At 33.4% G+C, this 13,368-nt stretch overlaps 1 protein-coding gene across 1 annotated transcript in view; it reads left to right on the top strand.

Annotated features, from left to right (window-relative positions):
• The window catches only part of PAPOLA (poly(A) polymerase alpha), a 64,731-nt gene that overhangs the window by 29,892 nt on the left and 21,471 nt on the right, over positions 1-13,368 (top strand). The window contains exons 7-14 of the mRNA XM_011951590.1: positions 33-128; positions 219-357; positions 1,908-1,980; positions 3,307-3,427; positions 4,406-4,490; positions 9,644-9,697; positions 10,175-10,294; positions 11,841-11,950. Coding sequence (XP_011806980.1) covers positions 33-128; positions 219-357; positions 1,908-1,980; positions 3,307-3,427; positions 4,406-4,490; positions 9,644-9,697; positions 10,175-10,294; positions 11,841-11,950 — 798 coding nt within the window. The remainder of the gene's footprint in view (positions 1-32; positions 129-218; positions 358-1,907; positions 1,981-3,306; positions 3,428-4,405; positions 4,491-9,643; positions 9,698-10,174; positions 10,295-11,840; positions 11,951-13,368) is intronic.

Below are 13,368 nucleotides of genomic sequence, written 5' to 3'. Positions count from 1 at the left end.
TTTTTTTTTTTTTTTTTTTTTTTACCCCTATTAATTAGGTTGCAGGGTAACCGATGAAATTTTACATCTAGTACCAAACATTGACAACTTCAGGTTAACTCTGAGAGCTATCAAACTATGGGCCAAACGTGAGTTCAGAATTTGTTGGCTGGCTTATTAGAAATGTTCAAGCTTTTGTTCAACACTAACTTATCTTTTTGCTTTTCCCTTATCAACAGGCCACAACATCTATTCCAATATATTAGGTTTCCTCGGTGGTGTTTCCTGGGCTATGCTAGTAGCAAGAACTTGCCAGCTTTATCCAAATGCAATAGCATCAACTCTTGTACATAAATTTTTCTTGGTATTTTCTAAATGGTATGTGTTTAGATTATATTAAAATAAAATTGATTGTAGACACTGAAGTTTAGTCTTATTTCTATGACATTTCTGCAGCTGGTTTCAGATTCAAATTTTAGTTCATGATGTAGTCATGTAGGCAGCCTTGGAGATCACATTGTATTTAAAATGGCAAACTGAAACTCTATTTCTTTTCCCTAGTTTGGCCAGGATAGTAAGACAGATTCTATTTGTACTTCCTTGCATAAACTTACCCCTGAGTAAACTCTGAATTTTAGCAGCTAAGATCCAATTTATTGATAGGTTGGGAAATCGGTTACTATACTTTTGGATAAAAGTTGTACACACCACCTCTTGCACTCTTTGAATCCTCTGTCAGTATAGGCCATTAGTTTCTTGTGATTGTTTCTTTTCTTTTTGCTTTCAGCATTTATTTTGGCCTAATATTAAAGATACGAATTTTCATAAGAAGCTTTTAAAGAATAAGTTAACATTAAGTGCTTCAGGACAAAAAGGAATTTGAGATTAGTCATTAACCCAGGAGAGTTTTTTTTTTCTTTTTTTAAAGTTTCTTCATTTCATTTCCACATTTGTCAACTATGATTTAAGAAAAAGTAGGATAAAAGATTACTGCCATTTTATATTAATTGCCTTGGCCCAATAGGTGAGGGTTCTTGGTTTTTAATCAAATTAAGATAAATCGTCCATTCCTGTCTTATGAACTCCTGCTCCTCCCTCTGCAAAAGAGATGTTCTTTTCTAGTAATTTTATAAAAATTAGAGTTAATTGAGACAATTTAGAACTGTGTTCAACTGGAGGAAAAATTAAAAAAATTTAGAACCATGCCACACTTTTCAGTACACATTCTGGCTGTTTGGGGATTTAGTAGCACTTATAACCAGGTGTTATAAGATTAAAGAATGTCAGAAGTTCTCTTAATGCTACACATATATAAGCAAATAATGTTTTTAAGAAGCTAACCTTGATGTTAAGAATGGCAGGTGTTCTTCAGTTTTTACCTCTTTCATACGGGACCAAAGTAGCTAGTGTATGGAACACATACGAAAATGTGTTGATGCCACCAAGTTTTACTTCTATACTTGTCTTACGACTTTTAAGTCATGAATCCTAATTAATTTTCATAAGTATTCATACTCCTTTGCTATGATCAGAAGTAACTTTTAAAATTATCAGTTGACTTTGGATAGAACTAGTATAAAGGCAGGAATTTTGTCTTTCAGTGGAGATTTATTCTGTTCATGGTTGAAGTGGACACATCATTATCTTGGGATTGTACTTCTTTATTTAAATAGTCCTTTAACGTTCTTTGAGTGCCAGAGAATGTATTTTGTTTCAGTCTGAGAACGCTACCAAATGATTTAAGTTCATTTCATAGTTAGGAGAAAAAGATTTTTGAGTAGTCTAATGTCATCAGAAAGGAATAAAACGTATGTACCAAGAAGGCAGAATGAAGAAGGATCACATTCACAAATGCTGTATGTTTAACAAAATACGTTTAGATGGTAATATCCAATAGTCTTATCAAGTGCTACAATCTTTTTAAACAGGGAATGGCCAAATCCAGTGCTATTGAAACAGCCTGAAGAATGCAATCTTAATTTGCCTGTATGGGACCCAAGGGTTAGTGTATTATTTTTTCCCCTACCAATTCACACTGTGCAATAACAAGTAAAAATCATCTGCATAAACTCCAGGGAGACTTCCAGCCTTTTACTTATGAGTGGTCATGTCCGTATTACACTTTCTTTTAGATAACCTCAACTATAATTGTCCTCAACTATAATTGATGTGAGAAGCATAATTATGTACCCTGTAAACCACATTTAATTGTACATAGTTTTTAATACAGATTTTACTAACATTTTAATTTATTCTATATAGAACTACCTTGTAAGTCAAAGTTGTGTGGGCATTTGTGCTTTTAAAAAAATAAAAGGATACTAAAAATCCCTGTTTTTTTTATTTTATCTAAGTATTTTGCTAAAGTTGGGTTGTTATAGGAAAGCTGTTACTTAATGTTTACATGTGGCATATAACTTCTAAGCAGTCTCACTTTAATTACCATGATGTAATTGTAAAGAAAAATTGGTTTAGATTATTTTAGAGATTATAAAAACATGGTTAGGCTAAAGAAGACCTTCCATTCTGTTTCTTGGGAAGTTACAACATTTACCGCTTACTCATTTTAAATGTTAACAACATGCACTTTATAAACTGATAAAAGAAATTTAGGTTTGAATAAGATTTCCTAAGTTTATGAAATCCTATTTTTCTAAATTTATCTTACTGCGATATCAAAAATTGTAAATTCTGTTGAATTACATCAAGCTATGCATTTTCAGGTTTTCCAAACCTCAAGGCATTTACTTTTAGAGGATGTGAATTTACAACTTCCTTTGTGGAAATGTGCCACTTACCTAATATACAAATTTAAAATTAACAGTATATCATTTCATTATCTCCTAACATTTCAACATGGATAATGTAGTTTCACCGTGTGTTAATAAGCTTGAACTCCTTAATAGTTGAAGGGTATAGTAAGAACTTAGGTTTCTATCTTGTTGAAAATTAGCTTTACAAAACATATTGTAGCATGACATGTCTCTAAAGGTAATTGTATGTGCATCCCCATTTCTGTTGTTGAATAAAGAAAAACTAAACATCAGTAGATTCCCAAGCAGAACTTTTTTGTTGTTGTTCAGCCAGGCACACTTTCTAGTAAGGTTGCCAAATCCAAATTGAAGCAGATCGTTAGTTTAGATGAAATCTTTGATTCTATAAAAATTCCTATAAAAACAATGTCTCTCTACATGGTTTTTCTTTCTCAACTCCAGCTATGAATGAAATAAAAAATATAATCATTGGTTCAGTTTAACAAGGGGTAAAAAGCCCAAGTATCTGTTGCATATGTACTTGAAGAAACTGATTGGCTGTTGTTGTATGTAGGTAAACCCCAGTGATAGGTACCATCTTATGCCTATAATTACACCAGCATACCCACAACAGAACTCCACGTACAATGTGTCCGTTTCAACACGGATGGTCATGGTTGAGGAGTTTAAACAAGGTAAGTGTTTATCCTTATGCTCTGATTTATACACGAAGGATTTACATACCATTGTAGACCCGGTAGTCAACTGTGCAACTTATATTGAAGGATTCACTGAAGTGGATTTTGGTGTTCATTTATTGCAGTATATATTTGAGAGCTGCAAAAAATTCCTTTTAGGCAATTTATGTTTTATAACAAGTTGGAAGATTAACCAACAGTTAAAACCAGTAGGCTGGTTTAGTTCCATACTATTGCCTTGTAAAATTATAAATGATAACAGTTTGTCTACACTGGTTGAAATGAGAGATGTTTAGCAGGCTGCATATTCCTGGGAAAGAACTTTGAGCAGCAATGGGGCCAAACCACCCAATTACATTCCATTGTTTTGGAGGAACCTTTTAACTTTTGAACACTACTTGTGCTGTTAATTTGAAGGTATAGCTACTACCAAATAGTCTTTGAGAGAAATAACTGAAACAAGATTAGTTTGACTGAAAACAGTGGTTTGACTGAAAACAGTAAAGGAAATAGAATCAGCTGTTTGACTACTGGCTTTGAATTTAGACATTTAAAATTCCTGAGTATTATATGCTTTAGTTTCATCTTTAGTCTAAAGAGGCCCATCAAGGGAAGATGCTTCTATCCCTTTAGAAACAACAGGGAAACTTGTTTTTAGAAAGACAAGAAACAAAGTATATTGGAAATGTTTCCTTCTTGGGTAACTGGAGTGTTTAAGAAAGAAGGTCATTCTATGAGCATGGCATTTTAGAATAATCGTACTTTACCAGAAACCTGGTTCTGAAAAAATCTTCCAGCTTTTTAAAAAAAGTATGTGTGTATATAAGAATATGCTCTAAAATCATAAGCTAAAACTATATATGTTATAATTCTGGTTTTAGGATTATAGTGAGTGCATGTAGTATGATTAAGATTATTTAAAATTCTAGATTATAGACTGAAGTATGCAAACATTTTAATATGTTTTTAATTTAGGTCTTGCTATCACAGATGAAATTTTGCTGAGTAAGGCAGAGTGGTCCAAACTTTTTGAAGCTCCAAACTTCTTTCAAAAGTACAAGTATGTATTTTAAGGCATGTCGGACATGTTGCTCTCTTAAGTAATGGTTTAATGGTAGCACATATGACCTTTCTTCTTGCTGGATTAATGTTTTGGATTTTCCTTTAAACATCTGTAGAATTTTCTTTCCTGTCACAAGGACATACTGTTTTTAGTGAACTCCTTAGATTTTTTTGGTTGAGGTAATGAATGTGAAGCCCCTTTGATTTTTCTGCTCAATTTAACTGAACTCCTGCTACGTTTGTAGCAATATCAGTTCCGTAGGCATACCTCAGTCATGACAAAAACAGTACATCTGTGTAGTGGCAAGTGGATGCATCCTGAAAATCTGTAGTTAATAATTCTCTACTAAGAAACAGTATTTTCATCTAATTCTGGAAACTCGTTAATCACTAAGAATCTTTAAAACAAAGACAGAGCTAATAAAATGTCAATATATAGCTAATTAAATGTTTTCAGTAGTTACAGCACATTATTGGCCTGCCATTTTCCCCCAATGTTAATAAAGCCCCTTCAAATATTTCTGCAACTAGCTTTCATGAATCTAAGTGGGTGTTAATAATTTTAATTAATGGTTTAATGCCTTAGTACAGGTTAAAAGCTTCATTAATTGTGTTAGTTTTGGTGAAAAATGTAAGTTATAATCTTATTTTAAAAAAAAAAACCAGACAAGCCACAGGCTTGCACTTTCATTTGCCCTGGGCTGAAAATGTGCCAAAGTCCCACTTAACAATTTTTTTTTTTAATGCTTGAAACTTTTCTGACCATTTGATCTTGTGTTGGATTGTGTTTTGTAATAATCTAAGCAGGATTGCTTTATGCTATTCCCCAATTAAAAGCAAGAATGATGACCTCCATGATGTCTCTGTGTTTTGTTTTTGTATCTTTTGCATGAGAAAGCAGTAACGAGCCAGTAAGGAAGCACTGTGTTGTCAGTAAAGGTTAAAGTAGCATAACCATTAAATACTCTTATTTTATTACAACTTCCCCCATAAATTGTGATTTCTGTTTGACAGATAATTTTTCTTTGTTTTTATTTTAACCAATGTAAAAGAAGTGTCTTGGAACATTTACACTAATAAACATGTATATAGATACTTTTAAAACTTGATACGGCCGGGCGCGGTGGCTCAAGCCTGTAATCCCAGCACTTTGGGAGGCCGAGACGGGCGGATCACGAGGTCAGGAGATCGAGACCATCCTGGCTAACACGGTGAAACCCCGTCTCTACTAAAAAATACAAAAAAAGAAAAAAAAAAGCTAGCTGGGCGAGGTGGCGGGCTCCTGTAGTCCCAGGAGGCTGAGGCAGGAGAATGGCGTAAACCTGGGAGGCGGAGCTTGCAGTGAGCTGAGATCCGGCCACTGCACTCCAGCCCGGGCGACGGAGCGAGACTCCGTCTCAAAAAAAAAAAAAAAAATTGATACACGAGACATAGTTACATGTAAGGAGAATAATAAAGGAATTGGTTTTACAGGAAAGTATTAGTACCCCTTAATTCCTGGAATCAATGATGAAACTAGATTCAAACTTTGGGACTGTGATGGGGCTTCTTTCACTTTAAGAAAGATTAATGTTTACATTGAACAAACCTTAATAATGTCATTTTATTCAAATTCACATTATTAGAACTTTGGTGCTTTTTCTAAAACTTGATTACTGTTTCTTTTAAACGTTTTAAACTATGCTTCAGTCCTTGCTGGATAGTACCTATAAGTTCTTTGACTGGTTAAAAGATATGTTCCTAATCTTCACTGAAGTTTTTGTGAAACAATCAAATTTTTTTAGGTTATAAAAAAGGAAGCAGCAACAAATAGAGAAAATTACATCAGGAAAATTTACATTTCTGCTGAGTGTCTTGTGGAAAATTTTGAAATATGACAGTGGGCTATTTTTATCCATACCAAATTCTATTTATATTTTTAATTGTTCTCCAGAAATTTGCGTCTTAAGATAAAGTGATGACTATCATTAGAAGTTTGGAGGTATTCACAGATTTGAATTTTTAAAGACATCCTCATGTAAAATACCCCAAAGATTGACTGTACAACCAAATGGATATGTTTAGTCTTCCCATAAGTCAGAGTTGATTCAATCTTATTTGAGGCATACCATGAAATACTGCCTGTTGACATGTGTAGAATTTTAAGTCATGTGAAATACACCTGACATTCTTGGAAGGAGCCAGAACCATGGAGAAAAATCTCATTTGTCTTAAAAGGCAAACTAATCATCTTCCAGAAAGACGTGTCAGTGTTCCTTAACAAAAAGGGGTAACATTGTTTTGTGAAATTTTTGGAGTTCTAAGAAAACAGTTTTTTAAATGCCGCCTCTGAGACAATTGGAGTTAACAAGTAACTAGCAGTAAATCACTAACATTAGGAAATGTGAACACTTACTTCAGGTGTTAGATTTCACTAGGAATAAAGGAAAAGTATTAGGAAGACCAGTGTATTCTCTAAGGTGCAAGATGATTTTATAATTTCATGTGTATATATAGTAACCTTAAATTTGTTTAAAAAAAGTTAAAAACAGGAAACTAAATCTTGGTCTTGAATTACATAGATAGAGACTTACAAACATTTTTGACTAAGATGTTCCAGCTTTTTATTGTACATATCTGAGTTATGATCTTCCCAGGTGAGATGAAATGGTCTTCAAGAGATTCGCTTAGAGAATTTGTTTTGCAAATAGCAGTTAGGTAATACAGTAACTAAATTAATTGTTTTTAGGGCACTTTGCATAAATAGTAATTATTTTGGGATACATTTTTATAGTTAAATTTACTTTTAACTGTATTTTAAACTATTTTTATTGGAAACTAAATTTTTTTTTAATTTGGGGAAAAGGTAATGGCAATTGCATTAAGACTTCAAAGTCTCACATGGAGGCATTTGAGCATCATAAACATGACAGTTTAAACATGGCACTTGTAAAATAGGGGATCGTTTTTGGGTACATCAACAAAATGTAGTCTAATTTAGATGTACAAACACTAGGTTTCTGTGGTCTGATTGGGACCTTAAGAATTGAGTACCAGTCCTGGTTTTAAAAATTAAAAATAGAGATATTTAGAGAATGCAGTTGGAATTTTGTTTTGTAAATGAATTCCTAATGACTCAAAATATTTGCAGGTTATTTTTTATTAAACTTAACTGTTGCAGTTTATATCTCTCACCTCAAATTTGTTTAAATGTGGCTGAGTAAAGGACATTTAACTTCAGCGTAAATACTTGTTAGAATTAACATTTCTACCTGTATGTGAATATGTGCATTTGTGTGTAAGATATGTACAGAGTAGGTACTCTTTCCCTTTTGGATTTCGGTAAGAAGTAATGTTGAACTCTAGGATTCAGAACTTTGAATTGCCAACAAAACTGTGTCCAAATGGATTGTGTGTTTTCTCTTTATAAATAAAGAATGTTGTATATCATTTAAGGTTTTGTTGAAGACGAAGGTGGTTATTAAGAATTTCCATTTTAATGTGTTGTAAGAGTGATTTAGAGACTGCGGGAGTTTTGTCTCTGCCCTTAGATGGACCCAGACAGCTTTGTGTTTTTGTGTACATGCCTGATTTCTGTGCTTCATTGTCTTCTGTTATAAGTTGCTGTACTTTTGTGAGAGAACTCTTTCTGCATGTTCTTTACCTTTTTTTTTTTTTTTTTTAAACCAGTTAGCCATTTTTAGTATTTTAGGGACCTAGAAATCAGGTTACTGAGCTTGTTAGGATTTTGATTTAAGAGCATTTGGAACTACGAGTATGAATTTTTCTATACATAAAATATATGAATTTTTAATGCTTTTATATGACTTTTGTTGACTTATTTGGGCCATCTGTGCTTGCTCATGTGTTTGACATTTTCCAAATAATGCTGAGCAAATTAAACTGGTAAAGGAAGTATTGGTTTGTAGGGGTTTGGACTGCATATTCACATAGCCCTATATTCCTGGTTTTTTATATATCTATCTCTGTTTCCTTAAGTTTATAGACTTCAAGTTAACTCCATTGAGCTTTACATACCTCTGCCAGTAGAATGTTTACTATTATCCCATTTTACAGATGATGTACACAAGACTTAGAATTGCCTAGGATTACATAGCTGTGAAGAATTGAAACCATTTTTCAAATACATTTTTTTAGATAGGTTTGGTAGTTTTTCTCTGGGTCTAGGTCAGATTTTTGCTCTTGGTTAGAAACTACACTTACAAAATGTGTTAGAAAGTGTTAGGAAGGTTTTAGACTTTTCAAAGAGTAAAATAATTTTAAAATTTTGGTTATACTGCTACTTTTGAAACTAGTATCACTACTAGATGATGTCAGTTTGCTTTTTGCTGTAGAGATTCTGGTGTGAAATTTGGCTCCCAGCACTGGGTACTGTAGAAGAGTATATTGGATTGAACTTTTTGAGTCTTAGAAAACTGAATCATAGTAGTTATATATGAGTTGTAAATAGTTTGTTTTAAAAAGACTTCAATATTTATTTGATCATGATGCTGTTTTCTGAAGTGAAAACTTGGCTTTTGTCTAATATGAATGGGATTGAGTTTTGGATAAAAATCGGATTTCTTTGTTGCTGTCATGTTAGTGATTTTTTTTTCTTTTTTGATTATAGAAACGTATACTGTTAATTGGGAAAAAAATCACAGGGCCTAACTGTAGTATTTAGTTTAATTTTCACTACTGTTTAATTTGAATTTAAAAGCATGATGTGTTGGATACTGTTTTTGAAGTTACTGTTGTAGTATGTGTATTTAGTGATAAATTTTTGTGTCTAAAGCCATGGTGTTTTGATTCCATTGAAACATTTTTGTTTTAAGTAGATTATATTTTAGTGAGCAACTCTTTAATTTTATAGGCAGAGCACTCAGTCGGTGTCATTGAGCAAAACTCTTAATGCTTATTTATACTTCTTGAATTAAGCTGCTTTTTGGTAATTATTCATAAAGTCACTGCCTTTTTCAGAAGAATTAAACTCACTAGTAGTTAGAAACGTGGAATTTAGCATATATGATTTTATGTGCATATTGAGATTGTAGTGCCCCTTGCTAAATTGATGTGGATCTATAATTGTAAGGAAGCTTATTACTTTATGGTCTAATATCCAGCACAAAGCATGTAAATAAAATAAATAGCATGTTGTCTTTATCTTCAAAGGCATTATATTGTACTTCTAGCAAGTGCACCAACAGAAAAACAACGCCTAGAATGGTGAGTATAAGAATAGACTTTACAGAAAAAGCAAACTTCAGAATGAATCACGTAGCCACTGAACACAGTAGGAGATGGGAGGAAGTCCTTAAAACTTCTAGTTTGGTTTGATTTGTTCACAGATGGAGCTGCTTTACTGTGTGTAGTGAAAGCATAGAAATCGGGATCCATATGCAACTTATTTTTTTGTTTGCTTTATAGAGATCCATGCATCATTTCTTAATTGTATATTCAAATTGCACTTAAAGCTTGTTTTTCTTAAAATTTCTGTGGGGAGAACTTTTGCAACCTTGCTGGTGTGAATGGAGTGTTTCTTGGCTCTTTTTTCCCTCTTGTTTGGCAATTTTGGGTAGAACATAAGGCTTCTAGTTTTATTTGTGGGAGTTCAGCCAGTTGAAATGCCCTGGTATGTGCATTTTTAAATTTATTTTTAAGTTAACCAAAACTTTTTGTTAATACTGAGTGACATTTGTTCAGGGTGGGCTTGGTGGAATCAAAAATCCGAATCCTGGTTGGAAGCTTGGAGAAGAATGAATTTATTACACTGGCTCATGTGAATCCCCAGTCATTTCCAGCACCCAAAGAAAATCCCGACAAGTAAGCCCTTTTCTAATTTAATTTCTTCTTCTCATTTCCAATTTTTATTCATAGAAGCGTTTACAGGCAATTTTTATAACCAGTATCACTATTCTGTTGACTACGTATGGCTTATAGACAATTTAGAACTTGTAACTTAGTTTTTCCGATCAGAAACATTGAAGAGAAAGACTGTTTTATGAGAAAAATCAGCACACATTTTTTTTTCTGATGTTCTTCCAGTGAGGAGGTGCCTATTAGCTAGAGTTCACATTCTACAGTTTTGCGTTAATACTGTCTTTACCATTCCTTCTTAATATTTTCTTCTCCTGTTTTGTACAGTAGTTGTCAGAATAGCTGGTATACCATACATCAGTCTTTGCTTTTTATCTTAATTTTTTGTAAAAAGGGAACAAACATTTTGATATGAACTTATAAAAATCTGACTTATGCTTGATTCTGGACTGTTGAGAAGCTAATGTATATAAAAGCAGAGTCAGTTTACCTTTTTAGGGGTCTTTTATTATATAGGTTAGTTGCTGATTTGATTGTTTGCTGTTAATATGAGACTATACTTTGTTGCATTGGAGAGTTGTAGAGTACTAGTAATAAGCTTATTTTAAAAAATAAAGCAGCATTAAAAGATAAGTGGAAGGATTATTAAATTTGTGTTATACAGTATTCTTACTATATAGATGTTTTTAATTTTGTAATTATATGATAAGAGGTTTTTTACATTTTGTGGTAATTCTAATCTTAATTTTTTTTTTTTTTTTGAGATGGAGTCTCGCTCTGTCACCCAGGCTGGAGTGCAGTGGCCGGATCTTGGCTCACTGCAAGCTCCGCCTCCCGGGTTAACGCCATTCTCCTGCCTCAGCCTCCCCAGTAGCTGGGACTACAGGCGCCCGCCACCTCGCCCGGCTAGTTTTTTTTGTATTTTTTAGTAGAGACGGGGTTTCACCGTGTTAGCCAGGATGGTCTCGATCTCCTGACCTCGTGATCCGCCCGTCTCGGCCTCCCAAAGTGCTGGGATTACAGGCTTGAGCCACCGCGCCCGGCCTAATCTTAATTATTAGAAGACTGTTTGATGTTCCATTCAGTAGATACACTGTTAAATGTTCAAAAGTAGCTAAATCACAAATTATTCCTGTTATTATGCTTCTGTTCATGTGGCCTTTTAAAATGAATTTTTGAAGTTTAAGAAATAGCTGTTAAATTCTAGTTAAATTTCTGTATTTAGAAAATCCTTTTTTTCCCAGACTTTCTAAAAAGTCTTTTTCCTTCATTAGTTTAAAGATAATTTTTCTTTGATTTCAGTGGATTTGGTTCTTTAGAATCATCATTAAGGACATTGACTATCAGTGTACAGTTAATAAGAGTGTATTTCTCCTGGATCTCTGTTTATGTTTTAGTAGGAATATAGAGGACAGGTGTGGGTGAGGCTTAGAACTTTTAGTTTGCTCATACATTTGTATTACAAGTTTTTCCATGTCTCAGATTGTCAACCACATTGATAGCTACGTTTTCATGAAATCCAGATAAACTATGGTAATGCTCTTCTTTGCAGGGAAGAATTTCGCACGATGTGGGTGATTGGGTTAGTGTTTAAAAAAACAGAAAACTCTGAAAACCTCAGTGTTGATCTCACCTATGATATTCAGTCTTTCACAGATACAGGTATGTCTTTACTTGGATAATCAAAACACTTCAGTTCTTGCATATTTGAAATTGTCTTGATGCACACCATAGTGGTATTTACAATAATTGTTGAAATTACTTGCGAATATTGAACTGTCATCAGAATAATGGTTTTGTATTAGTCTAATACAGATTGAGTATTCCTTATCCGCAATGCTTGGGACCAGAAGTGTTTAGGATTTTTTTCAGATTTTGGAATATTTACATTACACTTACCAGTTGAGCATCCCTAGTCTGACAATAGGAAATTTGAAGACTTCAATGAGCATTTCCTTTAAGTGTCATGTTGGCACTCACAAATATTTGCATTTTGTAGCAGTTTCAGCTTCAGATTTTTGGATTAGGGATACTCAACCTGTATATACATGATTTTTCTCTATTGTGGCAACCTTAAAGTTAAGTAGAACCATTCCAAACTTGACTTCTCCATAATTTCCTAAGAAATGGGAAACAACTTGAATATATGGTTGTCTAGACTGAATCTGTGTCTGACTGCCTTCATCATCTTGAACCTCAGAAATCGATGAAGCGTAACTTGTGATGACCTGGAGAAATTTTCCTACTATGTCTCAAATACAGATTCAAATGTTAATGCATAGGTGGGAAATAGGCTGATTAAGTGTAGATTTCAGATTGACCTGTACTCTAAGATGAAAGGTAGTTCGTTTTAACTAAAGACCAAACGGTGGATGTAGTTGAGAGAATGAGTCTATATGTAGGTGCACAACTTTTTATGGGAATGGCAAATACTACACATAGGGACAACTGCACATCCACTTTAAGGACTAATCCTTTTCTCTCTCAGACACTGTCCTCCTCTCCTCCATTAAAAAAAAGTAAGTGGCATTTTTATTCACTATGAGGAGTTTTCCCTGGAGAACATACAGACTTAAAATTAAGAATTTTTTTACCTAGTTACAGGAGAGAAAAAAATTAGTGCCAGTTTGTTAAAAAGTCAGTATCGTGCACTAATTGTGATACAAAGGAGAAATAAAAGGAAAAGAATGTGTATTTCAATATGTCACTGCTCAGATACAATGACACTAGAAGATAACAAGTATCAAGTGATTACACTTTATGTAGATTCACTAGCAGTGTGATATCTATAAATTCTGATCGATACAGGTGTTGTCTGTGGTGATTCAGATATCACCAGCAGTGTTAGCATTGGTGACCTTGTAAGAGTGAAAGTTGCAAATAAAAAGAGATCTAATTTTGATATGCTTGGTGGTAGTTGTATTCCTGGAAATTTCAAATTAAAATACTCCATTTTTTGTTTGTTTTTTCTTGTTTTTTCTTTTAAATATTCCATTTTTAAAATGTAAAATTGAAGTGAATTCTTGTTTAAATAATTGCTAAGTAGGTTTTTTGTCTTTAGGAATGTAGGAAGGACATGG

Source organism: Colobus angolensis, unplaced genomic scaffold (assembly GCF_000951035.1).
Source record: "Colobus angolensis palliatus isolate OR3802 unplaced genomic scaffold, Cang.pa_1.0 Scaffold32, whole genome shotgun sequence".
In the NCBI taxonomy this organism is placed as follows: domain Eukaryota; kingdom Metazoa; phylum Chordata; class Mammalia; order Primates; family Cercopithecidae; genus Colobus; species Colobus angolensis.
Note: the sequence above shows the minus strand (reverse complement) of the source record. Positions and strands in the feature narration are given on the sequence as shown.